We start from the raw sequence: 26,158 nt of genomic DNA, 5'->3' as shown, positions 1-26,158 counted from the left end.
CCGTGGATTCTAATGAATACCAATTTACTTGAAAAGGGGGTAATAAAACTAGAGCATAATACGCCACAATAAACCATCACTTCCAGATGGAGCCGGCAACTGTTTTTCCAGCATCGAGGGTGCTTCTGCTCGATGAGCACAAATTAATATTTATGGCATTTCGTGAGTTCGTTCCAGCTTTGTGGTCCAGACGTTTTTCTCTGCGGAGACCGTTTGCAATCATTATCGAAGGTGATGAAGGAAGCGAACCGGTGAAATTAGTTTTCCCTTCTTGATGGCTTGGTTTTCCTGTTTGGATTATTATGGGTTTATTTTTTTTTTCTCTCCCTCTTCTGAGGAAATTCTAGAAGTCCGGAAAACCCCTCACTAAATCTGTTTGTACTACCAATCTGAATATTTGATCAGGTCGCGAGCCGAATCGTGCCAGCGCTTCCCATCCATAAATTATTACTCAAGGCCGTGTATTACTTTGGATTTAATCAATTTTCTTCGCTTATTCTTCCCTCAACAGATTTACTGCTCTGCCTGGTAACGATGCCGCTGACGCTGGTGGAAATACTCACCAAGTACTGGCCGATGGGTCGGCTGCCGTTTCTGTGCAAGTCGATCGGGACGCTGCAGGCGACCAGCATCTTCGTGTCGACCATCTCCATCACGGCGATCGCGCTGGACCGGTACCAGGTAAGGGGTTATTTTATTATTATTGGGTTTGTCAGTATCCAAATTTTACAATCTTGGAATCCTAAAAACTTGCAATGTAATAATTAGGCTTAGTGACTTTTCACGCTCGAAAATTGCAAATTTCACGGGGACCTCAATTTCAAAACACCAAATTTCACGCAAATTTCGCGGAACTTAAAAAATGTTAAAATAACTCTGAAAATCCTATGTTTAAATCACAGAAACTACTTTTTATGCTTCATTGTGTATTATTATGTAAAACAAATCTTTACTAAATTTGAATGCGACAAAAATCTTACAATTAAAAAAAATGCTCCTGGTTATTGGATGGGCTCTATATATATTTTGAAACTAAATGTAGGGCTCGCGTATTCTCATTTACTGAACTGCTCTTTTAATATTCGACTAACAAAGCTCAAATTTTTTCGCTAATTTGCTTCTGTTATATCATTTTGCATTTTATTGAATTTCATATTAAAGCTAGATTTGTCCAGTCAAAATGAGTAAGATAAATTGAATTTTCTGCGTCATTTAGCCAATTAAACATATTTTTAAGGGGTTTTAGCTCATTTGTCAAAAACTAAATTTATAAACATTTTGTAGAAATAATATATTTTTTAACAAAATCGAAATTTTTATTCTAAATGAGATCGTTAAAATTTTACAGGCCCAAAACAAATTTGTTATATTTTAAAAAAGTGATTCCAAAGATAAAAAAAAATACTCTTAATTTTATTTTGAATAAAACAAAGCTTGATTCTTTTAATTTCTTTCAAAACTATACCTTTCAAATAAAATAGCACTAAAATTTTTAATACAGCGAATGATAAATATATAATCAAGCTTTTTAATTTCTTTTCTTTTTGGATCAAATATTTTTAAAGTTGTTAGGCTGGTACAAATTTTATTAAAAGTTTTTGTCTCCCCCCCTTCTCCCCCTCCTTTCGAAGTTGGCCCGAAAAATCAGGGGACAAAAAAATATTTTTATCGAAGAACTTAAAAATTTCAATGGATCAGCTGAAATAAATTTAAAATTCATTCCCCTGCGTTTTTCATTAAACTTCTAGAATGTTTGGAATCATTTTAAGAATGTTTGGGTTGATTTGAAAATATTTCGAATTTTTGAAAATTTTCGATGTTTGTTATCGCAAAATGATTTTTTTTGCTGAAATTTTTGTTTTCGTCAAATCTTACATTTTTTGAAAACTATAATGATTGCAAAACTACTGAACTACCTAGTGTAAAATGCATTTTAAAACACTTTTTCGATGCAAATGTTGAAACTATGGCTTGTTATTTCAATATTTATATTTTTTATTTTTTTTGCCCATATTTGCATTCAATGATTCGAGAAAATTGATAAATTTCACGAATTTCACGCCGTCTACGAAACCGTCAAAAATCATTAACCTTATATTAGTAATAAAACCAGGGTATTCACTCGCTTAATTCTACAGTAGTTCATAACATTATTTTTATTCCTTTTTAAGTTTGATAAGTTATTTCATGAAAAATCGTTACATTTTCACACAAACATAAAATTTCACAGGATTTCGCGGAAAAAGCCAAATTTCGCGGATTTCACGCTGTCCGCAAAATCGTGAAATTTCACTAACCCTACTAATAATTTACAAACCAAGAGTTTTTTTTCGAAAAGGATAAATAAACCAAATGGAGCTTAACATTTCAAAAGGGAACAAAACTTGTGTAAACAATAGTGTATCCCTTTCACTCGAATGACAGTTTGCATAAAGTGTGAGAGGGAAACACTCTTGTTTACAAAAGTGTTGTGCCCTAATGAAATGGAAAACACGAAATTTTCAATTTTTGCTTTTTGGGTGTTTTTGATACCCTGACTAAACCCTTTCAGGCCTGATGGATCATATATGACTCAAAAATATTTTTTTTCAAAGGTAGCCTATAATTTTCGTATGGTCAGAAGAATCATTTTCCCATAATTTACTCAAAAAATATTTAAAAAAAAACACCCAAAAATAAAAAAAAATAATTTGGTTTATATGACCTTTACAAAAGTGGGTCTCGTGGCGCAGGGGTAGCGGCTTCGGCTGCCGATCCCGATGATGCTATGAGACGCGGGTTCGATTCCCGCCTTATCCACTGAGCTTCTATCGGATGGTGAAGTAAAACGTCGGTCCCGGTTTCTCCTGTCTCGTCAGAGGCGCTGGAGCAGAAATCCCACGTTAGAGGAAGGCCATGCCCCGGGGGGCGTATAGCCAATAGTTTCGTTTTCGACCTTTACAAAAAAAAAACTCTAGAATCTCTCTGAGAATCCCAGGCCGATACGTCTAAGGCGCGGTTCAATATGCCGATGGACTTGGGTGCGAGTCTCGGTATCGACACTTTTTTTTGAATGGTGAACTTTTTTGAAAATTAACCCACAAGTAATGCCGATGCCTATTTGTGGTTGTATTTTTTTTTTTGCTGTGTCTGCTAAGGCATATCAGAACTTATAGTTTTCGCAGATTCGCGTCGAATGAAACCTAGATGATCAAAAATCATAAAAAAATATTGAATTTATGCTTAAACTTTAACAGTATGTAACTTTTGAACCCCGGGGTTTAGTTCGTGCACATCCTTGGACAAATTTGCCAATTCTCGTTTCCCATAAAGAACACCGCTTAATCAAACGATCAAGCCCCTGGATGTCCACAAAAAAAGTCATTCAGTAAGCGTCTTTCACTACATTCAAAAAAGATGGGATGGCGTTTTTAAACCACTTTTCCCATCTTTCCTCAAATTAAACCGACTACTTTGTTTATTTAATTTTGCTGGGCAAGACAGAGCGCACTATGGGCTAACAGGAGGCCAAAATACAAAATGTTACATTTTTGAATATTTTTAAATATAGTCATAGATTTTTGAATAGTTTAGTGAACATTTCAACTGAGAAAAATTGTTACTTATTTATAGAAAACTACAGTTATTTGTAAAAAAAAATACAATAAAAAAAATGTAAGTGCTTCAAATTGACAGTTCTTCCATTTTTTTTTCTTTTCTCCACAGGTGATCGTCTACCCGACGCGGGACAGCCTCCAGCTGATGGGTGCCATTGTGATACTGACCGGCATCTGGATCATCTCGCTGGTGCTGGCCTCGCCCATGTTCATAACCCGGCGGCTCATCCACTACAACGTGAACCTGCTCGGGATCGACTACATCTCGTACTGCGTCGAGGACTGGCCGATGGCGTACGGCCGTCTGTACTACTCGGTGTTTACGCTGTGCGTCCAGTACGTGCTGCCGATTCTGATAGTATCGGTGGCGTACCTGCGGATCTACTTGAAGTTGAAGCACCGCTTGGTGGTGACAACGACCACGTCCGTCAGTTCCGGAGGTAAAGACCAGCCCCAGCCGGTGCGGGAGCGGGAACGAGGTCGCCGAATGCAGCGCACCAACTACCTGCTGATCAGTATAGCCTTAATCTTCGGAATCTCGTGGCTTCCGTTGAACCTGTTCAACCTGTTTGCCGACCTGTATCTCACGGACAGTGTCTCCCAGGACATGATGGTCGCGTACGCCATCTGCCACATGATGGGCATGAGCTCGGCCTGTTCCAATCCGCTGCTGTACGGCTGGCTGAACGATAACTTTCGCAAAGAATTTAACGAACTTCTCTGCCGGAAGGACACGAGCACGGTCGGCTCGAATGGAAATGGAGGCGGAAAAACGCTCTCGCGAAAGATTCGAACTACGGCAGCCGTCCCGGAAGTAACGCAGGTGGGCGACAAGGTCGTAGACTCTGGCGACCAAACCGAACTCACCGAGCTAATGCCGTGAATAGAGTGTGTGTGCACATTTCCCTTCATTACAACTACCAACACATCTGCTACTACTACTACTACTACTACTACTACAAGTGCATCCCCCAACCGAGGTGTGCGTTTGAACGGTCTAAATTTTTGCCAAACTTACACAAATGTCCACCACTAGAAAATAAAAACCACACGCAAAAACACGCTCTCAAACAACACAGAATTGGTAAATCTACCCAAACTCTAGATGCTCTACGTTACATGTGTTACACGTGCGCAAATAGTCGTCGTCCCAAATAGTGGTCAGTGTTGTCCCACCACCTCTTCTCACTCGTTGTCTCTGTCCTGTTTCCGTTAGCTTTCTTGTTTCTGTAAGTGCCATTTCCGTGTCTGCACCAAAACCACCAAAACTGCCCTCATCAGCCTCGAAATGCACACACTTTTTTGTTGGCTGTTTAACAGTCTTGTTAAATTGTTGAAACAACATTTTCAATTTTTAACGTAGAAATTTTGCTCATTGAAATTTAGTATTCCAGCAAGATTTACCCAAAAAATAGGCCGACTGATGGAATGGATCCGATATCGTTAGGTTTTCACTCTGACTGACGGGTTCGTCGTGCTCACTTTGACCCAACTGGGGCGGTAAACTTTCAAGCTTCTGCTCAACTTTTGCTAGGTTATGGAGAAAGTTTTTCAATTATTCTGACGTCGGTTTTTTGCTCATACAATCCAGACTCGATTATCCGACGGCCTCGGAAAAATTTAACTTTGGATAATCGAATTACGGATTTGTTTTCTTTGTCTCAATTTTGATTGTTGAGCTCATGACCCCTTAACCACGCTAAAGTGATTTAAAATTTTTAAATTCAAGATGGCGGCCAATGTGGCGGTGACGAAATATAAAAAAAAAATGCAGTTTATCATTTTATAGGCAATCAACTAATGAAATTTGAATAAATGGGGTCGCAATGCGTGGCCGAATGGTTAAGCTGTCCGCTTAGTAAGCGGAAGACCATGGGTTCGATTTCCATCTGCTCCAACCTTTTATCGGATGAGAAAGTAAAACGTCGGTCCCGGCCAGATGTGGAAGTCGTCCCCATGCTATAAAGACAAACAACACACCAAACCAAACCTCCGGTGGAATCGCAATCCAAAGGAAGTCATTTCGAACCCTGGGGTAGAAGGTTTCTTGGAGTAGAAAGAGGTTTGGGTGCCCTCCCCATTCCAGCCTTCGGACTTCTAGTTTCGAGCAGAAACTTTCAATAGAGACCACAAAAGACCTGGGGGTAATTGAAGTGGATGGTTTGATTTTTTTGGGGGTTGTAAAACTTGATTGTTCGTGATTCGATTTTTCGAAGTCCTATAAAAAATATCTGCCTGGACTGTAAACGGTCCAATAGATATTCCACTCATTATATTTTTGTCTTCGTGAACATAGTTTACAATCAAATAAATATTCAATTAATTCAGTAGAGATGTTATCGTATTAGCAATAGCTATCCATATGGAGACAAATGCGCTTGAGAATATCATATTAAAAGGGTATAGCTGAAAAAAATCTATTGGTTCAATTATTTCTATATCTTAAGAGGCAGTATTTGTAGATTTTGCTCGGTTTGTTCTAGAGGTCGTACGAGGTGCTCCGATTTGGATGAAACTTTCAGCGGTTGTTTGTCTATACATGAGATGAAGTCATGCCAAATATGAGCCCTGTACGACAAAGGTAAGTGGGGTAAAACGGTCCAAAAACATAAAAAGTCTAAAAATTGCTCGCATTTCCGTAAAACTTCATCAATTTCAATTCTCTTAGATGCATTCGAACGGTCTTTTGAAGCACTTCAAAGTGTGCTATAAACATTCAGGATTGGTTTGATTTTTTTCTCATAGCACTCGACTCGTTTTAATATTTATGTAAGCTTATTTACTATCCAGGTTTTTACCACACTGAAAAAATTTTTCTATTCTCAGTTATGGGTCATTCTCCGCCAACTCACACAGCAGATGCCCCGACCCCTCTTCGATTTTCGTGAAACTTTGCTCTAAGGGGTAATTTTGGTCCCTGATCACGAATCCAAGGTCCATTTTTCGATATTTCGTGACGGTGGGGCGGTACGACCCCTTTCATTTTTCTGGTTTTTTACTAAGACTCGTTTTCAGTGATTTGTAGTTCACAACCGTCAAGAGATAGAAATTTGGTGTCAAAGGGACTATTGTGTAAAATTAGACGCCCAATTTGATGGCGTACTCAAAATTCCGAAAAAACGTATTTTTCATAAAAAAGTAAAAAATAGTTTTAAAATCGCTGAAATTTCCCGTTACTCAACTGTCAAAAATCGTGAGATATGTCATTTTATGGGAAATTTAATGCACTTTTCGAATCTGAAATCTCCCAGAAGGGTCTTTTTTTCATTTAGAACTATATTTTTCATTTTAGAATTACGTGTTTTTTCTAACTTTGCAGGGTTACATTTAATAGTGTAACAATAATCTACAAAGTTGTAGAACAGACAAAAACAAAAAATTTGATATGAAGACATAAGGGATTTGCATTTATTCTTCACGAGTTATCAGAATTTTACAAAATTGAAATTACAAACAAATTTGAAAAACTTATGATTTAGACCATTTTTGACCAGTTTTTTTTTTATTTTTAACCCTTAAAACTCAATCGTGTGCTTTGAAAGTATTTTTTCGGAAAGTTAATCTAATTTTGCAAAAGAATGACCCCTTGGACGATTGTTGTGACTCGTGCATTGCGAGAATCAGATTTTTTCAAAAAAAAAATGTTTTTGTGGTGAGTGAGTGTATCCGATTTGTTTTTTTTTTTTATTTTCGGAAAATCCCCACATACAAGTGTACAAGCCACAACAATCGTCCAAGGAGTCATTCTTATGAAAAATTAGCAGAACGTTTCGAGAATTACTTTCAAAAGCACACGATTGAGTTTTTGGGGACAAAAATTCGAAAAACTGGTCATAAATGGTCAAAATCATAACTATAGCATAGCATAGCATAGCATAGCATTGGTGTCTACCCGTAGCTGCTACTTCGTTATTGACCAGGACCCCCAAACATTGCTCCGTGGACCACAGATGAAAAGTAGGAACCAATCATCACCCCTTCGCAATTTTCAAAGGTCCCTATCGTGCTGATCAATACCGACGCCGGCCACGACCAGAGGTAAGACACGGGGAAGTGGATGGTAATGTTGGCCGATACTTGAGTGATGGGACCGCTAAATCAGCTGCGTCTCCGACAAAGTATCACATGAGTTTTGAGGGGTTAGTAAGATGGGTATGAGGTCAGAATTTGCTGTGGTAGGTGATGCGACCATTAGCAATTTGTTTATCGGTTGAAATTTTAAAAGTCTTAGGCAGCCAGCTGTGGAAAGATAGCTATCTAGGGATTTAAATATAGTATTAATTCGACCGCGATTCTCTAAAAATTCTCCATCGGCGTGCCTTCCGATCAACGGTGATGTAGGAAGGGCTTCATTCATTAAAATTATTTTATATCATAAGCCTTGAAACATATTCGTCGACGTGCCTTCCGATCCTCGATGGTATGGAAAGGACTTAATCCAGCAATACGACTTGCTTGTCTCAAAAAACAAACATCGGATCGTTTCTATCGAAAACTATATAAAGAGAACAAAAAAAACTCATCGGTCAACGAACGCGCGAACTAAAAAAATGAAAAAAGAAGAAGAAGAAAATCAATCACCCCATGCACTCGAACAGCAAAACACAAAAGAGACGGAAAATAACACGAAAAAACAGGACTGCGCGTCCAAATGGTTAAAATCATAACTTTTTCAAAAAACTTTTTTGTAAAATTCTGATAACTCGTGAAGAATACATGCAAACCCCATATGTCTATATATCTTTTTTTTTTGTTTTGTCTGTTCTACAACTTTGTAGAACAGTAAAAAAGTAAATTAAATTTTCCATAAAATGACATGTCTCACGATTTTTGACAGTTGAGTAACGGGAAATGGCAGCGATTTTAAAACTATTTTTTATTTTTTTTTGATGAAAAATAATTTTGTTCGGAATTTTGAGAACGCTATCAAATCGGACGTCTAATTTTACACAAAAGTCCCATTGACACCAAATTTCTATCTCTTCACGGTTGCGAGCTACAAATCAATGAAAAACATGTCTTAGTAAAAAACCAGATAAATGAAAAGGGTCGTACCGCCCCACCGTCACAAAATATCGAAAAATGGACCTTGGATTCGTGATCAGGAACCAAAATTACCTCTTAGAGCAAAGTTTCACGAAAATCGAAGAGGGGTCGGGATAACTTTTTCCGATTTCGTGTGAGTTGGTGGAGAATTACCCTTGTGAGCAATGTTATTAAGGTCATATCTGTAAGCCCATACATTTAATTGAAATGCTGTCAAAGACAAATTTTTGGGAAATCGAACGAGCTTACCGGTAAAAATATTTTCGAGACTGAAAAATCAAGTCTGTCCTACAGAAATTGCAAAAAACCATCAAAAAACCTATTTTGCCAACATTTTTATTTTTGAGACCGAATTGGACATAGGACAATGGTCTATATGCAAAATTTATGTAAAATTGTCTGGGGAATCGATTCCCGCTATCGGTTTTAGAAAATTTTGGCGTTTAGACCACTATTCAAAAAAACAGTTTTAGTTAATGATTTTTGTATTTTTTGGAGAGACATACCATCCTGCATTTTTAGTGAGTCTTTTTGTTACATATTAGGCTATTTCCTCAAAAAATTTAGAACGAAAAAAAATCGTGACATCACCTTCAAATTTAACTTTTTAACTTAAAAATTGAAAAATCCCATGGAAGTGGCGTGTATTTTTCTTTCAGTGTATTTTTTTTAAAGCCCGTCCAATTTCTTACAAGTTTGTCTTCGACAACTTTTTGATACGATGCAATGGCTTTGAGTTACAGTAATTTTTCAAATTACAAAATACTAAAATATTTAAATTACTTACGCCCTTCTCAAATGTCATTTTCTAGTACATTTGGCTCCAAATACACAAAAATGGCTTATATAGGCCTAGGATACCATTCCTAAAAAGTTTCAATGAAATCGGAGAGGGTCGGGTACAAAAGTACCAGAAAAATTCCTGATTTGAGCTGGAATTGTTCAATAAGTAACCGTGCCAATTTTGAGTCTAATTGGTTAAGGTTAAAGGATCACTTTTTATCGTGGCAGTTTATTTGGGGAAAATCGCTAAAATGTATGGGGAAAAACAATGCTTCAAGATTTTGGCAGCAGGTGGCGCAGGTTACACCCAAAATTGTCCAAGTGTGAGATTCTTGTAGGAAATTTAATTTCCTACAACTTTGTCGAAAGGTGCTAAACGATCCTAACAAAAACAAACAAGTTGAAATTGCTGTGGCTTTGATATTGTCAAAAAAAATTACCGACAAAAAATATGATCCTTTATGATTTTTTTTTTTTTGATTTTCAGCCAATATTGTTGAGATATTTTTTATTGTTTTAGGACTTTTGATTGTGACTGGGTTGTTAGAGGGTGCAAAAATATATTTGGGGAATATATAGAAAAAAAGCATCTTTCCAGAGCAAACCCTTAGCCATTCTGTTGCAAAAAAAGGAAAAAAGGATTTTTTAATCTGCATCATCGGAGTTGTCTTCCTGGCATAAGTACAAGCAACACACCAAACGAATCCTGAGCTGGTGGAGTCGATGGTCACGGTTTGACTCGCAATCAAAAAGTCGTCATTTCGTGGATCCCGGGATAGAAGGTTCCTTGGAGTAAAAAAAGGTTTGGGTGCTCTCCCCATTCAAGCCATCGAATTTGTAGGTTCAAGCAGACATGGTTCTTTTTGTTGGGTTCGAACAAGTTTTGTTTTCTCCTGCGAATATAAACTGAACTAAAAACCTTGTAATAAGCACTTCAGGCACAACACAACACTAGATTGAGTTCCACCTTCAAAATCCACGTCCATGTTACCCCTCCCTTAAGTACATCCAACAAGCTTAAAATTGGATCTATCAACACCGTAATCCTAGTGCTCTCCACAGAGTGTTTATGACACATGTATAATGCCCTCTTGATGCACTCCTCCTTCAGCACATCAACCATAACCATGTCCATTTCCGCTTTTCCACCCATGTGCAATGATTCTGCCGAGGCTGCAAACTCGACCGTCCATTTAATGCCTTCTTCTAAAATGTTCCCCCCCACAGGATCCGCACTGGGAGAAGCGCCTGGAGCAGCTGGACCGACAGGACCGGATGAAGCTCTGCGGTGACGAGGACAGCGTTTGAAGGGTAGGATTTTGCTTTAGAAATTGTAGTTTTAAGCTCGCTGCTGCGAAAAGTATCGCGTTGAGCGTCAACGGATTACGCCTAGATGTATGCTGAACGAAAAAGAAGCGAGAGCTGAACGAAAAAGCTGTACTGGTGAAAGCGTTACACCTGGTTAGAGGTTCTACACACCAGGAAAGGGCAATCTGCGGTGCATGATAAGTATAGAGCTATCTACGTGCGCATGTATTGCGTGTACGTACACGATGGATTTTCAGGTTAAAATTTGTGGTCGCCAGCAAAAACAAATGGTAAGCTAGTGTGCGTGAGATCGGGCTTAGATAACTCTATTGTCGATATATTCGTACGTCTGACAGTGATTCTATGAAGAAAATAAATACTAGCAATTCTTGAATGGAAGGCAAATGTGAGGCTGGATTTGAACAAACTAAATCTTATTTTAAATACTGTTGATTTTTTTTTGCAGTAGATCAGTATACTGTCATACATTCAAATCAATCGTTATCGTTATCTATCGCAATTTTTTTTCCATATGCCATTAAACTCTGAAAGAAACAGTGTGATAAAAGAATAATTTTTGATGGGGGTGAGCACAATCCTGCATCGCTTTGATATTTCACTTGGAACCACTTGGTTATAGGTATATCAATATTATCATTTAGAGGCCTTGACGTTCAACCTGTGAGTGTGTAATAGAGACTACAATTTCAATTGAGATTCAGGAATCCATTCGATTTCAATAAATTGGTATGATCTTAATTCGAGGAATATCAGACATTCTTAATGTGTATTGAGTTAGTTTCCACGTATTCGTATGTATATTTTTTATTTGAAAGTAACATTGTTCTTGTACTGCTTATGTGAAAAAAACAATTTCACATAAAACATTTTTCCATACAAGTCTCAATACAATTTGCGAGTTGAGTGAGTTATCTAAAGACCTTTCAAACTGGCCCAAAATATAGAAGATCGGACAACCCTGAGCAATTCTCTACGAAATCGGTCTTTTTGAGGATTTTAGTTTTTGTATTTTTGAATCCGGCTGAATCTTTTGTGGTACCTTCGGTATGCCCAAAAAAGCCATTTTGCATCATTAGTTTGTCCATATAATTTTCCATACAAATTTGGCAGCTGTCCATACAAAAATAATGTGTGAAAATTCAATAATCTATATCTTTTGAAGGAATTTTTTGATCGATTTGGTGTCTTCGGCAAAGTTGTAAATACACCCTCACCAAAAATCATGATTTTTTGAGTTCCAAATCCCACTTTTCATACGATTTTTTGAGTTCAGGTACTACAATCATAAAAATGGTTATATGGGTTAAACTGAAAAATTCATATGAAAAGTGGGATTTGGAACTCAAAAAATTTTTGGTAAGGGTGTATGGATATTAGGGTGGGTCATTTTTTTCGAAATTGCTCGGATCCGGCTGAAATAAAGTCCATCTTGTAGAGGGTACCCATAGGGACTCTCATACCAAATTTGAGCTCATTTGGTTGAAAACTGGCTTGTCGCTCGGGGGTTAAAGTTTACATGGAAATTACTATGGAAAACGCGAGCTTTAACTTCAAACGCTCCTACAGGCTAAGCGACAGACTATAGTCCACACTTACACTAGGTAGCCGTGTCGGGGGTGGTCCAAGGAACATTTTTCTCTAAGGGTTCATGGTCATCCGTTCAACCCTGAGCTTGCGCAAAGCCGAAACATCCGGCGACGCCGGAATCCTTCGAAATCTCAGTTTTAACGGTCAACGCATGCTACGAAACTATGACAGAAGCATTGTTTGAATGAATGAAAAACGCGACGCCGAACGTCAACAAACTAAAATGGAAGCAACAAGTGAGGGGTTGCGCTCTCCCAACAAGGTGTTTTTACTTGAAAATATGGTAATAAAATTTAATAAGCATTTTGAAAATAAAATTCAGCGGATCGGATCAAAAAGCTAAGCTCTGATGAGTCCAGTTTCAGATCAAGTGGAAGGGCTGCGACGATTCCGGAAACTCCTGGGAACCGGAGGAAAATCTCAACTGCCAGAATCTTCTGGAGAAAATTGAGCGCGAGGAAGGCGGGAGAGAACACGTGGAGGTAGTTACGTTTGGACTTTATGGAGGGAAGCAGTTGGTCGGCGCACAGGGTCAGCGGAATAGACGGTTTGAGGTTCGCCTGGAAGGGCCAGCGGCATCGTTGGCGGATTTTCTCCGGAAGAGCCAACGGGAAGGACAGAACAGGGATGAATTGGCCTTTATGAAGCGGTTATCTTCAGCTTACCTGAATACTATTCCTATTTGTGAGAAACATACTAAAGAATATAGTTTTTTTTTAAATTTATTTTGTAGACCAATAAAAGTTATTTTATTCTTTTTATGAATATCTTCAACATTGTATTACTTGAACTTCTACTAAACGCTTTTTTTGGATGCTTTGTTGCAGATGATACGGCTCTTGTAGCTTCGGAGCACGTTCTGAACGATCCTGGACTGAAACAGTTCCACCTCATCGACTCCCTTCCAGTGAACCAGGAACAGCCGTTCGCCGTCCTCTTCGGTCACTCCTTCCAACTTCTCCGCCACTTGTCCTTTTCGAATCCGTTTTTGGCCTTTGTGCGTTAAACCGGAACCACCGGAGCTGGGGCTATGTCCTCCAGCGTCAAACTTTTTGACGCTCTTGGCAGACTCTACAGTTTCGGTGGTGCTTTCTCAACATCTTCTCCGGCCCGATTCATGTTTGAGTAAGAGTCCTTGTAAGAGTCCGTCGAAGATCGCTTGCCGTGGCTGCTGGCCCACTTTTCGCCTTCCTCGCGCGCATTTTTTTCCAGAAGATCCTGGCAGTTGAGATTTTCCTCCGATTCCCAGGAGTTTCCGGAATCCTCGCAGCCCTTCCACTTGATCTGAAACTGGACTCATCAGAGCTTAGCTTTTTGATCCGATCCGCTGAATTTTATTTTCAAAATGCTTATTAAATTTTATTACCATATTTTCAAGTAAAAACACCTTGTTGGGAGAGCGCAACCCCTCACTTGTTGCTTCCATTTTAGTTTGTTGACGTTCGGCGTCGCGTTTTTCATTCATTCAAACAATGCTTCTGTCATAGTTTCGTAGCATGCGTTGACCGTTAAAACTGAGATTTCGAAGGATTCCGGCGTCGCCGGATGTTTCGGCTTTGCGCAAGCTCAGGGTTGAACGGATGACCATGAACCCTTAGAGAAAAATGTTCCTTGGACCACCCCCGACACGGCTACCTAGTGTAAGTGTGGACTATAGTCTGTCGCTTAGCCTGTAGGAGCGTTTGAAGTTAAAGCTCGCGTTTTCCATAGTAATTTCCATGTAAACTTTAACCCCCGAGCGACAAGCCAGTTTTCAACCAAATGAGCTCAAATTTGGTATGAGAGTCCCTATGGGTACCCTCTACAAGATGGACTTTATTTCAGCCGGATCCGAACACTTTCGAAAAAAATGACCCACCCTAATGGATATGGACTACACTGAAAAAAATAATAAAACACTGTAAAAAAATTGGTGATTATTAATTTATGTCTTAGTCACTAAAACTTGATTTGCAAAAAGACACTATTTTTATTTTTTTTTACATTTTTTGATATGCTTTAGAGGACATCAAATGCCAACTTTTCAGAAATTACCAGGTTGTGCAAAAAATCTTTGACCGAGTTATGAATTGTTTAATCAATACAGATTTTTTTCAAAAAAATCGAAAAATTGGTCGCAAAAATTTTTCAACTTCATTTTTTGATGTAAAATCCAATTTGCAATCAAAAATTACTTCAGTGAAATTTTGAGAAAGTGCACCGTTTTCAAGTTAAATCCATTTTTAGGTGACTTTTTTGAAAATAGTCGCAGTTTTTCAATTTTTAAAATTAGTGCACATATTTGCCCACTTTTGAAAAAAAAATTGAAAAGCTGAGAAAATTCTCTATATTTTGCTTTTTTGAACTTTTGTTGCTACGACCCTTAGTTGCTAAGATATTGCCAAGCAAGTGTTTGAAAACAGTAAAATTTATGTTTTCTAAGTCTCACCCAAACAACCCACCATTTTCTAATGTCGATATCTCAGCAACTAATGGTCCGATTTTCAATGTTATAATATGAAACATTGGTGAAATTTTCCGATGTTTTCGAAAAAAAATATTTTCAAAAATTTTAAATCAAGACAAACATTTCAAAAGGGCCAAACATTCAAAATTACGCCCTTTTGAAACGTGTTTTTTTGCAAATTAAGATTAAGTGACAAAAAGTTAAATAAAAAATCACCAAAAAAAATTTACCGTGCATCATATTTTTTCAGTGTAGTCCATATCCATACCTACAACTTTGCCCAAGACACCAAATCGATCAAAAAATTCCTTCAAAAGTTACAGATTTTTGAATTTTTATACATCGTTTTTGTATGGACAGCTGCCAAATGTGTATGGAAAATTTTATGGACAAACTATTGATGCAAAATGGCTTTTTTGGGCATACCGAAGGCACCAAAAAAGGATCAATCCGATTAAAAAATACAAAAAATCGAATGACCGAAATCCGAGAGATCTGCCCCCCTGTTAAAAGTTATGAGCACTTAAGTGTTCACTAAACATTTTTTTGAGGCCAGATCTCAGAAATTTTGATGAAAATAAAGTCCAGATCAATCATAAGAGGATATTAAAATCTGACAACCCTGTTAGAATTTATGAATTTTAATTTATTTATGGTTCGCATATTCATGAACACAATTCACGATTTCAGGAATTGACTTTTTTCCGTGTGGTTGATATTAAGTAAAACTTATTTTATCGGATATTCAAAATTCAAGGGGCAGCCACTAGCAGTACGATCAACGACGTTTAAAAATGCAGTTAATTTGTTCAGCTTTTTGATAAATGTCTATATAGGGGTGCTTCACCTTCATAAAGTTTTTTTTTTAATTGCTCCAAAAATATACAAAAAAATACAAAACTTTAAAACTCGAAAAATGTTGTGAAATTCTAGTGAATGGCTCTATTTCAAATTTGATGCTTGTTAGCTTATTCTTATTTTTAATCATTCTTCATTTTTTAGTTTTTTTAAATTTGAGAATATTACTTGAATAAGATTCTTAGACAGAATTACAAAAACCTCAACAAGAATTTCACTGAGGAAAAATCGAGTAAAATGCAAAATCAACTACTGATTCACTGTACTAGAAATATTGTTTGTTTTGTTGGATTGATTTCATTTGAAATTGATCTTAGATATATATTAGAACTATTTTTTTCAACTGAAGCTTACTTAAATTAAATCATCAGATCCTTTAAAGTGATAATTATTATACTGACACCAGTTTCATTTATTTCGATAACGTGTGTTGTCCAGCCTCACATCAGCCACAGTCCACGCCCACATAAGTGAACAAATTCCACTGTTTCGTAATTAATTTCCCTTTTGAGCCCAGCAATGAATTTACGTCAATTAATTGCGAATCGAAGCAGGAATGTGTGCACGGGAATGCTATCAATTAATTACCGCTAAATTCATTGTTCCTTTTTGTAGTACGAAAGAATGTGACTTCTTTCTCGCAAGCAGGAATTTCTTCACTTGTTTTATTTACGCTAGACTAGATTAGGGTAAGCCGCGACCGAGTTTCGTGAGCCATAGTAAATTTTACCAAGATATACTGTAATATAGTTTCCATAAGATCTCTGTAAAGAGCATCCGACGTTATAGTGGGTAAGCGGTTTCTGTAAACTAAAAGTTAGCCAACCGTTTTGTACAGACCAAGTCTAAGGAAAAACATAAATAAAGAAAGAAAGATACTATTTTAGTCTATTACGAGCGATGACCGGTGAGCCGGGCAGAATTTTGAACATAAAGCAACTTTATCAATGTTGGGCCATTTCGAACGCAAATATATCGAATTTCACTTTTAATACAAACACACGGTCGTTTGATGTTCCCCGCAAAGGTCAACCGAAATATCACATTTCCATTAATTTGAGAAAAATTGTTAATGGTCAAATAAACGTCATGGCCAAGCCCAAGGTTTGCTAAGGGTAGGTACGCAACATCAAACAACGTTATTTGAAAGTGTGTTACCAATGCTATCCATGGTAATTATAACATCGAATCGGCCTGGTAAGTAATTTGGCGTTCAAAATTGTCAGTATGGATCCAAAATCCAGTTTTTTTCGCAAAAACGCGTAAATTTCCATGTTTCCAGGGGTCCAATCTTTAATGTTTCTTTACAAAAACAATTTTAGATATGAGCAACTCTCTACGAAATCGGCCGATTTCGACCATTTTTATTTTTTGTATTTTTTTATTTGACTCAAACTTTGTGGGGGCCTTCCTTATACCCAAATATGCTATTTTGTGTCATTGATTCACCCATACAAGTCTCCATACAATTTTGGCAGCTGTCCATACAAAAATGGTATGTAAATATTCAAACAGCTGTAACTTTTGAGTGAATTTTCTGATCAATTTGGTGTCTTCGGCAAAGTTGTAGGTAATGTTGAGGACTTTTGAGAAAAAAATGGTACACGGAAAAAAATTTTGCAGATTTTTTTATCAACATTTTTTTTACTAAAACTCAATTCCCCAAAATACGTATTTTTTGATTTTCGAGATTTTTTGATATGTTTTAGGGGACAAAAATCCGCAACTTTTGAGCTATAGAGAAACATGATCAAAAAATCTGCCGCCGAGTTATATGTGATTTTTGGAAAATCGAAGTTTCATGCAAGTTTGACATTATTTTTAATGCAAAATTAAATTTACAATCGAAAAGTACTACATATTTTTTGATAAAGGGCTCCGTTTTCAAGATATAGCCACCGAAAGTTTGATTTTAGCGAAATATTTGCAGTTTTTCAATTTTTAAAAATAGTGACCATGAGTGACCATTTCTAAAAATATATTTTTTGAAAAGTTCAGAAAATTTGCTATAAAATTGTCTAAGAGACATTGAAGATTGGACCTCTGGTTGCCGAGATACAGCGGCTTAAAGAAAAAGGAACACGAAAATTGAAGTTTTCTAAGTCTCACCCAAACAGCCCACTATTTTTTAATGACGATATCTCAACAACTAATGGTCCGATTTTCAATGTTAATATATGAAACATTCGTGAAATTTTCCGATCTTTTCGAAAAAAATATTATCAAAAATTTTAAATCAAGACTAGCATTTAAATGGACGTAATATTCAATGTTTGACCCTTTTAAAATGTTAGTCTTGATTTTAAAATTTTCAAAATATTTTTTTCGAAGAGATCGGAAAATTTCACGATTGTTTCATGTATTAACATTGAAAATCGGACCATTAGTTGCTGAGATATCGTCATTAGCAAATGGTGGGCTGTTTGGGTGAGACTTAGAAAACTTCAATTTTCGTGTTCCTTTTTCTTTAAGCCGCTGTATCTCGGCAACCAGAGGTCCAATCTTCAATGTCTCTTAGACAATTTTATAGCAAATTTTCTGAACTTTTCAAAAAATATATTTTTAGAAATGGTCACTCATGGTCACTATTTTAAAAAATTGAAAAACTGCAAATATTTCGCTAAAATCAAACTTTCGGTGGCTATATCTAGAAAACGGAGCCCTTTATCAAAAAATATGTAAAGTACTTTTCGATTGTAAATTTAATTTTGCATTAAAAAATAATGTCAAACTTGTTTTTGCATGAAACTTCGATTTTTTCCAAAAATCACTATTTTTCAAAATTCATAACTCGGCGGCAGATTTTGACCATGTTTCTCTATAGCTCAAAAGTTGCGGATTTTTGTCCCTAAAACATATCAAAAATCTCGAAAATCAAAAATACGTATTTTGGGAAATTGAGTTTTAGTAAAAAAGTTGATAAAAAATTCTCAAATTTTTTCCGTGTACCTATTTTTCTCAAAAGTCCTCAACAATACCTACAACTTTGCCGAAGACACCAAATTGATCAAAAAATTCATTCAAAAGTTACAGCTGTTTGAATATTTACATACCAGTTTTGTATGGACAGCTGCCAAAATTGTATGGAGACTTGTATGGGTGAACCAATGACACAAAATAGCTTATTTGGTCATAGGGAAGGCCCCCACAAAGTTTGAGCCAAATAAAAAAATACAAATAAAATCCATTTCCGGTTTTGGTAGAGAATTGCTCATATGAACTTTATCTCGAAAACGGGACACATTATCAAAATTCATGTAATGTACTTTGAAGGTCCAGAGTTGCCACTAGAATCTCATGGTTGAATTCCCGACTTTTAAAGATTTAATTTTGTCACTCAAAAATAATTGCGAAAACTGTTTATGAAAAAGAAGACATCTTCTTCCGGACCTAATTAAAACAATAAAACTAGATAATTCTCCGACAACTCACTCGAAATCAGAACACAAAAGCGATCAATTTTAAGATTTTTGCCTTTCTTACTAAAGAAAGGTATAGGTTTTACTTTATGGCTGGACGTCATTTCCATCTTCGTAAATATGTCGATTCAGCATGAATTTTAATCTGAAAATTGCTAAAAAATCACACTGCATCGATTTTCGACGCTCCATCGATTCACCTTGACAGAACTCGTCTATCTCCAACCCTCGAATTTTGAGAAAATAAATTCCGTGGAGGTCAAGTGATGTTTGCCTGTGGTACACAGTTTTCAAATAAAAATATGGTCATTTTTTTCATTTTCAAATTTTTTATTTATCTCAAAAATTGCATTTTTCGAGCTCTACAACCTCCCAAATATTCATCCAGATTCATAATATGGTTCTGGAGTTAGAGCCGTTTGATTAACCTACCATAAGACGGGACCGTGGTGTAGGGGTAAGCGTGATTGCCTCTCACCCAGTCGGCCTGGGTTTGATCCCAGAGGGTCCCGATGGCAAATTTTGAGACGAGATTTGTCTGATCACGCCTTCCGTCGGACGGGAAGTAAATGTTGGCCCCGGTCTTACCTAGAGGTTAGGTCGTTAGCTCAGTCCAGGTGTAGGAGTCGTCTCCCTGGGTCCTGTCCTGGTGGAGTCGCTGGTAGGCAGTAGGACCAACAATCCAAAGGTCGTCAGTTCGAATCCCGGGGTGGATGGAAGCTAAGGTGTAAAAAGAGGTTTGCAATTGCCTCAACAATCAAGCCTTCGGATACCTAGTTTCGAGTAGGAGTCTCGCAATCGAGAACGCCAAGGCAATGCTGTAGAGCGAATAATTTGATTTGATTAGGTAAAAGCCCACCTGGTGACCTTCGCCAACATTTTTCGTTTCTAATTTTATCCGAAATTTCTTTCTACATTCATAGTACAGGCCATGAGTGAGCATCTGAAACAAATTTCACATCTATCGGCAATCCCGATCAATTTTTAGAACGATTTACTTTTGCCTTTCTTACTAAAGAAAGGTATAGATTTTACTTTAAGGCTGGACGTCATTTCCATCTTCGTAAATATGTCGATTCAGCATGAATTTTAATCGGAAAAATCGTGAAAAAATCACACTGCATCGATTTTCGACACTTCGTCGCCAAGTCGACAAGTTGTCAAGTTGAGCTTCGAATACTGGCGCGAGAATGCTAGCGCATATATTTTGTGGTTCGACTTATACTCGTTTTGTAGTAGCTTGTCTACCGATGTTTCCTACAATATGTAAGATTTCGTAGCTTTTTGGTTTCTTTTGCCCTGTCCGTTTTTGCATAACTATCCAATGTTTATGCAAAAACTTTGTGACGGCTACTAGGGACCTACATAGGAAATGAAATGTTCTGGGAGAAATTTCAAACACCCAAAGTCATTCAAATTTAAGGTTGAAAAACTTGTAGTTTTCTTTCGTGCTGGCACTTTTTTTATACCGAACAAGCACAAACATAACAAAAACTACCAGATTATTATCAACAACAGTTTTTCAATACTTGTAATTGTTATAAGTATCGTTTTTTTTACCAAAACTATTTTAAATTGATTCCAACCTTGTTCTTGCATGATCTTGTTGCTCGATTGGAACCCCGATTTGACAGTTGGATTGGAACCCTGAGAGTGACATTTCGCCTCTCCATATAGGCTCTCTAACGGCTACAATCAATTTGTTTCCCGTGTGCTCCTAAAATCGCCTTAATGTAGATTTCATTTTTTCGTGATCTCGTAAGTTTATTTAACAGGGTTCATTGGATTCCAATAGGAACTTTCTAAGCTTTTCATCAATTATATCGTTTTCAAAGTTTTCAATGCTGGCGACGCCAATGGCTTTCTACCTAAGGTTCTCGTGATTGAGAGTGTAGTGGTGCGGTTGTTAAAAATAGCTTTTTCTGACTCTGTCACTTTCGTAGAAGCTGAATGGCTAGCTTCCCTGCATGATAGATCCGGACAACGTTTTCATCAAAATATCTGAGATCCGGCCTCTTAAAAGTTCATAGATAACACTTAATTGCTTATAACTTTTGATAGGGTCGTCAGATCTTCAATCTTTTGAACTCGTTGAAAAGGTCTTTCGAATACCTTTCTAAAAATGTGTAACATGACGGGTTTTTTTTTTTTTGCAAAAAACCACCCTTTTTACAATCTTTCGGATCATTGTTAAAATCGTTTTTTAGCATAACTTTTGAAGTACTAAACTAAACATTATAATTTTCAACAGCGACTTATGGGATCCCAAGACGGATCGAATGAGACTAAAACGGTCCAAATCGGTCCAGCCGGTGCCGAGATAATCAAGTGCAAACTTTTTTTTATCAACATCCCAACACACGCACAGACATTTGCTCAGAATTTGATTCTGAGTTGATATGTATACATGAATGTGGGTCTAGGAGGTCAAATTAAGAAGTTCGTTTTTCGAGAGATTTTATAGCCTTTCCTCAGTAAGGTGAGGTAGGCAAAACTTTAAAATTTGGAAATGGAAGTCTTACCAGCTGAAAACGATTTCAAATGCATTATCCTGCGTTTAAATTATATTTAGCATGTATGAAAATGATCAAACATATTTTCATTTATTGTAGAATTCCAATGTGTGAAGTGAACTGTGAACTTATGATTGCAAAACAACAGGGCAGGTGTAAAATACATGTTAAAACACTTTTTTTAAATGTTAATATCATGGCTTGTAATTCCAGATATTGACAGAGCTATCAGCGATACACAAAAAAAAAGATCAAGTCTCCCCACTCTCCCCTACTTTGTTCTAGAAATCGGGAGAAATTCCAGTTTGTTTGCAGAAAACTTAACACGTAGCCTTATGTGTGGGACAAACTTCAAATGCGTTTTTCTCAGCTTGCTATTCTTGCATATGGGACATTTATGCGAACATGGGCAGTGCAGTTCTCTTAAAAATACCCAATTCCTCCGATTCTGACAACTCCCATACAAAGTTGTTGAAAATTTGCCGACTCCGGCTGCTGGAAATTATGTCACTCTCGCTCGATCTAGCATGGTTATTATCAAAACACATATGTTCAGATTAGGATTTATTTATCAATGATCGATGTGAAGCGTTAGTGTATTTTTTTTCCTGTCCTGTTTGTTTACCACAAGAGCTGTTAATACGTTCCAACTCTAATCAACTACACATTTGTTTTTTTTAAATAAATTTCAGGGGGTAGGTTCTTTGATTACATGATGAAGTGCTAGTTTCATTGGGAAGGCAGTTCAGGCTCGATCAAACTTGCAAAGCACCGTCAAAACGTGTTCTGAAATGTTCATTTTTTCAAAAACGATTTAAAACAGTACAAAGAAATTGTTATTCTAATGTGATCGAATGGCAGTACTGATGTTTTATACAATGCAAAATTCCATCAGAAAACGAAAAAAAAAAATCAGAATGAAATTGCGGTATTTTCAACTCAGATATTTACAAAAAACAAAAATGATTGTAGCGATATAAATGTTCTCGTACTAGGCAACATGTCACATACCTACTCTGTTGCAGTCAGCTAAATCGCGCGGACAACTCTATATATAACTGATTGAACGGAACATACCACCGCACGTCACTGGTTGCGTAATTAATGCTGGATGATTAGGTTGAGAATGTTTCATCGGTACAGATATGTGCACAGGGTGGATAGTTGAAAGCAGTGAGGCGTGCAACGCGTTCCAGCTCGACTGCAAATTATGGCCAAAGCTAATAAACATCGATGTCGCCGTCGACGAGCTGACCTGTTTCAGTGATGACAGTTCAGCGTTTTCCTGGGAATTGATGCCGGTACACTGTGATTGTTCGTGTGTGTGTGTGTGTGTTTTTTTTTGTGTGACTAATGGTTTTATAATGATATGCAAAATGAAAATATAATTTCGCAGCTCATTGAGGTTGGTAAGCTTGGCATGGGAAGAAACAGCTGTTTCAACACTGTTCATTTACTGAAATGATAACGTATTGAAATTAAAATTGAAATTGAAATCAGTTGATAGCGTTGCGATAAAGGCAAGTAGAGCATCACAAATAGATAACGTGATTTTTTGATCATCGTGATTTTTAATTCATTCTTTATCATTACTTCGGTAAATTCACTGATTCCATATCTGTAACTGCCAACTACGTTCTTTTTGTTAAATGTCTCAAATGGAATAAACAAAAAATGATAAGTTCTATGGTTTCCCTCTATTCAATTAATTTTCTCCATAAATATAACTTCACAAATTTACTTTTAAAGAGGTTGAAAATAAAAAAAATAATCTACTTTACCAGTCTCGTCACAATTCTCTAGCAATTTTTCACCACAATCATAATTTCCTCCTCGCAACCGGCAGCTCCACTATCGGCACCGGGGAGCATAAATTAACTCCGCCAGACATAACACAAGCCTTCCGCCGTGAATCGCTTCTCCGCCAGCTCTTATCAGGCGAGGGATGGAGAAAGGAAGGCAAAGGCACTCTCCTTGACCCACATCGTGGCCAGATCAGCTGCTGCCAGGCATATCCGGAGACTTCATCTGCGTAGCACAGGCTTGAAGGTTGCTGGTTCAGCGTATCAAGCTCGGTGGAAAACACGTGGAAATCTCACTACAGTGTGACCCTGATGGTTTGACAACTTCAACTATGGCAAGCTGGTTGGCCATCACTATGCAATTCCTTCTGTCAAACTTACAGGGTTCTGCTGTAACTTCAAAGTAAAGATCATCCGTTTCTTTTTCATCTTTCCCATGGTTTCATCACTAGCTCAGGTATGAGCGATGGGCATGAAGTCGTGTTAGACAAGATAAACGAACCGAACTCCTGAGCTGACTACTGTTGCAGCTTGTTAAACAAGTCAAAACAATCCTGAAATTTGAGGTATGTTTGTTGACGCCCACGCAACGGTTCCGTACATCCACGTGCAAACTCGGGAAGCCGGAGCTGGAATTTGGCGCTCTTTTGAACGTTGAAACCGGTTGTTGGGGCAAACTCGGTATACTCCTCACCGTTGGCGCTTTCTTCTATCCCCCCTCAAAGAAGATGTTGCCATTGATGGTGCTGATGTTGTTGTATTTTCGGCATCTCATGCAAACGTGATGCACGAAGTTCAATGCCTTTTGGGTGCATGCACTTCGACACCATGGGATGGAAGCAATTGAAAGTTTTCGTGATTTTGATCATGATTTGTGAAGCAATTTCTGGTAGACTTATGGTTTTAATAGTAGTTTATGCAACAAGTTGTAAAGAGGATTTTTCAGCACGAGTCGTACATTTATCCAACGAGGTTCACCGAGTTGGATAAATACGAAGAGTGCTGAAAAAATCAAGTTTTGCAACGAGTTCCATACAACATTTTTTGCAATTCCAAAAAACACACACTGAGTGAAATTTTATGTCAAATTTTCAATTTTTTTGTCAATAAATCGTTTAAATCAAAAAAATGTTGAAAAGTCTTACTTTTCGAAACAAGTGCTGAAAAGTTCATCTTTTCAGCACCCGTTTGAGTGCTGAAAAGTAGAACTTTTCAGCATTTATTTTGAAAAGTGTTGCTATTCGATTCTGTTATTTTTGGTACAGAAAAGTAGGCTATTTCTTCGTTCAAGAATGACAGGAAAAGTAAGTAGTTTCACGACGGAATTGCAAAAAGTATTTTAGCGAATTGCACTGTGCTATTTTATCATAGCACTCGCCCTTGCACTCTAGCGAAACTGGTAACTAGGACGCATTTTTCTTTTGTTTATCTGGGTTTGGTTGTCATCGACCACTGGAAAGTCGTGCAAATAATTTCATCATTTTTTATCAGAAAGTTTAGTGCAGTGCTTGCGTTGAAGACTTGGAAGTGAAAGGTCCATGGTTCTATTCTCTACAAGGTATTATCGCGGGCGTTAATAATTAGAGTTCACGCGCGGTGATACGACCGCAGGATAATGGCCGCATGACAGCCACAGAACAAATTTTTGGCTGTTGTCAAAGGTTGCCTTGAGTTTCCAGCTGACTTTTTGGAAAATATTCAAAACAAACCAAGTTGACAGCCAAATCAACGCAGAATTTCAGTTCAACTTGCTGATTTTTACACTGCGGTAGTTAGGCGGCAATAATCTCCTGTCACTCACAGCGATGGAGAAACGTGATTTTATCTCGCAATAAGCAATACACAAATTTTATTTTGGTGTAATAAAAGCGCCATTTTTTTCTTTTAGATTATCGCGAAAAGTCTTTCAATATGGCATGAACGCCTGAAATTTTTACTAGATTTTCAGTACTTGAGCGAATGGATCAACGCTTGTAGCCGTTAGGGGCACAAACAGTATCCCAGTTCATTAAAATGCACCAAATTGACCAGCAAGACTAGTGCAAACCTATTTTTTTTTAAAAAGTTTATGGGAGTGCTATAAGGGAGTGCTAAAAAATAGCACTAGCACTGTGCAATGCGCAGTGTGCGTAGAACTTGAGGTAAGTGCTAATTTAAAGTGCCAGTGCAGAGCGTGCCAATGCATGTGTGGTTACAAATTTACAAATCATCAAGCTGTGATGCAAACTGGATTTGACGTACGGGACACTAAAGAGCGCTCTTTATTCTTTTCTCCCTCTCATTTCTTCGGCTAGTGGAAGCGTGGTCTAGGAGTAAAACAAATCATTTCTCCTATGTATTTTTTAAGATTGGCATAAGTTATAAAAGGTTTCACCGATTAAATTGAATAGAAATGATTAGTTTTTCCAATGAAATAAAAATAAAACGATAATTTTTCTTTACTATAACTTACTATAGCTTATTTATGCAAAAAAAAAAGAATTAAAATGCATTCAAATCAAACTACAATTATTGTAACTTAAAAAATAAGAAAATATGATTGGAAATTTAAAAATAAATCTAGCATTCTTCCGCTAAGAATCTGTTGAGGTGATAATGTTCAAGTCACGTTATCACAAGCACAATTTTCAATTTTCCTTGCATTCTTTTCGGTTAAATTCTTCTCACACCTCTCTCGCGTGTAGAAAAGCTCGGCTTTCCCACCAATAATCGCTGGTTAAGGGCAAATTGCACGATTTTTGAGGCTCCGTCGCTGCCACTTCAACTGCCTCTCCCACCG

General features: G+C 37.3%; 3 protein-coding genes across 6 annotated transcripts in view; 2 read left to right on the top strand and 1 right to left on the bottom strand.

Moving 5' to 3' along the window:
• The window catches only part of LOC6039075 (neuropeptide F receptor), a 37,223-nt gene extending 25,389 nt beyond the window's left edge, over positions 1-11,834 (top strand). The window contains exons 3-5 of one of the 4 annotated variants that reach the window (XR_005276685.1): positions 512-681; positions 3,706-4,680; positions 10,653-11,834. Coding sequence is in view for 2 of the 4 variants with exons in the window: in XM_038249137.1 (XP_038105065.1) it covers positions 512-681; positions 3,706-4,419; positions 10,653-10,733 (965 nt within the window). In the remaining 2 variants the exon portion in view is untranslated. The remainder of the gene's footprint in view (positions 1-511; positions 682-3,705; positions 4,681-10,652) is intronic. The other 3 variants (XR_005276686.1, XM_038249137.1, XM_038249138.1) reach the window with 3 other exon arrangements.
• Positions 11,835-12,529: 695 nt separating this feature from the next.
• On the top strand, positions 12,530-13,347 carry LOC119769569 (heterochromatin protein 1-like). The gene is made up of 3 exons (XM_038262509.1): positions 12,530-12,577; positions 12,707-13,025; positions 13,169-13,347. The coding sequence occupies exons 1-3, from the start codon at positions 12,530-12,532 to the stop codon at positions 13,345-13,347; spliced, it is 546 nt and encodes a 181-aa protein (XP_038118437.1).
• Positions 13,348-13,412: 65 nt separating this feature from the next.
• LOC119769568 (heterochromatin protein 1-like) overlaps positions 13,413-26,158 on the bottom strand; it is a 45,151-nt gene continuing 32,405 nt past the window's right edge. Inside the window, exon 3 of the mRNA XM_038262501.1 lies at positions 13,413-13,625. Coding sequence (XP_038118429.1) covers positions 13,413-13,625 — 213 coding nt within the window. The remainder of the gene's footprint in view (positions 13,626-26,158) is intronic.

Source organism: Culex quinquefasciatus, chromosome 1 (genome assembly GCF_015732765.1).
Source record: "Culex quinquefasciatus strain JHB chromosome 1, VPISU_Cqui_1.0_pri_paternal, whole genome shotgun sequence".
Classification (NCBI taxonomy): Eukaryota; Metazoa; Arthropoda; class Insecta; order Diptera; family Culicidae; genus Culex; species Culex quinquefasciatus.
Note: the sequence above shows the minus strand (reverse complement) of the source record. Positions and strands in the feature narration are given on the sequence as shown.

Excerpts from the sequence above, each read along its gene's own strand:
- LOC119769569 (XM_038262509.1), top strand. The coding sequence starts at position 12,530 with ATGAAAAACGCGACGCCGAACGTCAACAAACTAAAATGGAAGCAACAA. Across the intron at positions 12,578-12,706 it reads AACTAAAATGGAAGCAACAA|ATCAAGTGGAAGGGCTGCGA; the intron begins GTGAGGGGTTGC and ends GTCCAGTTTCAG. Across the intron at positions 13,026-13,168 it reads CCTGAATACTATTCCTATTT|ATGATACGGCTCTTGTAGCT; the intron begins GTGAGAAACATA and ends GCTTTGTTGCAG.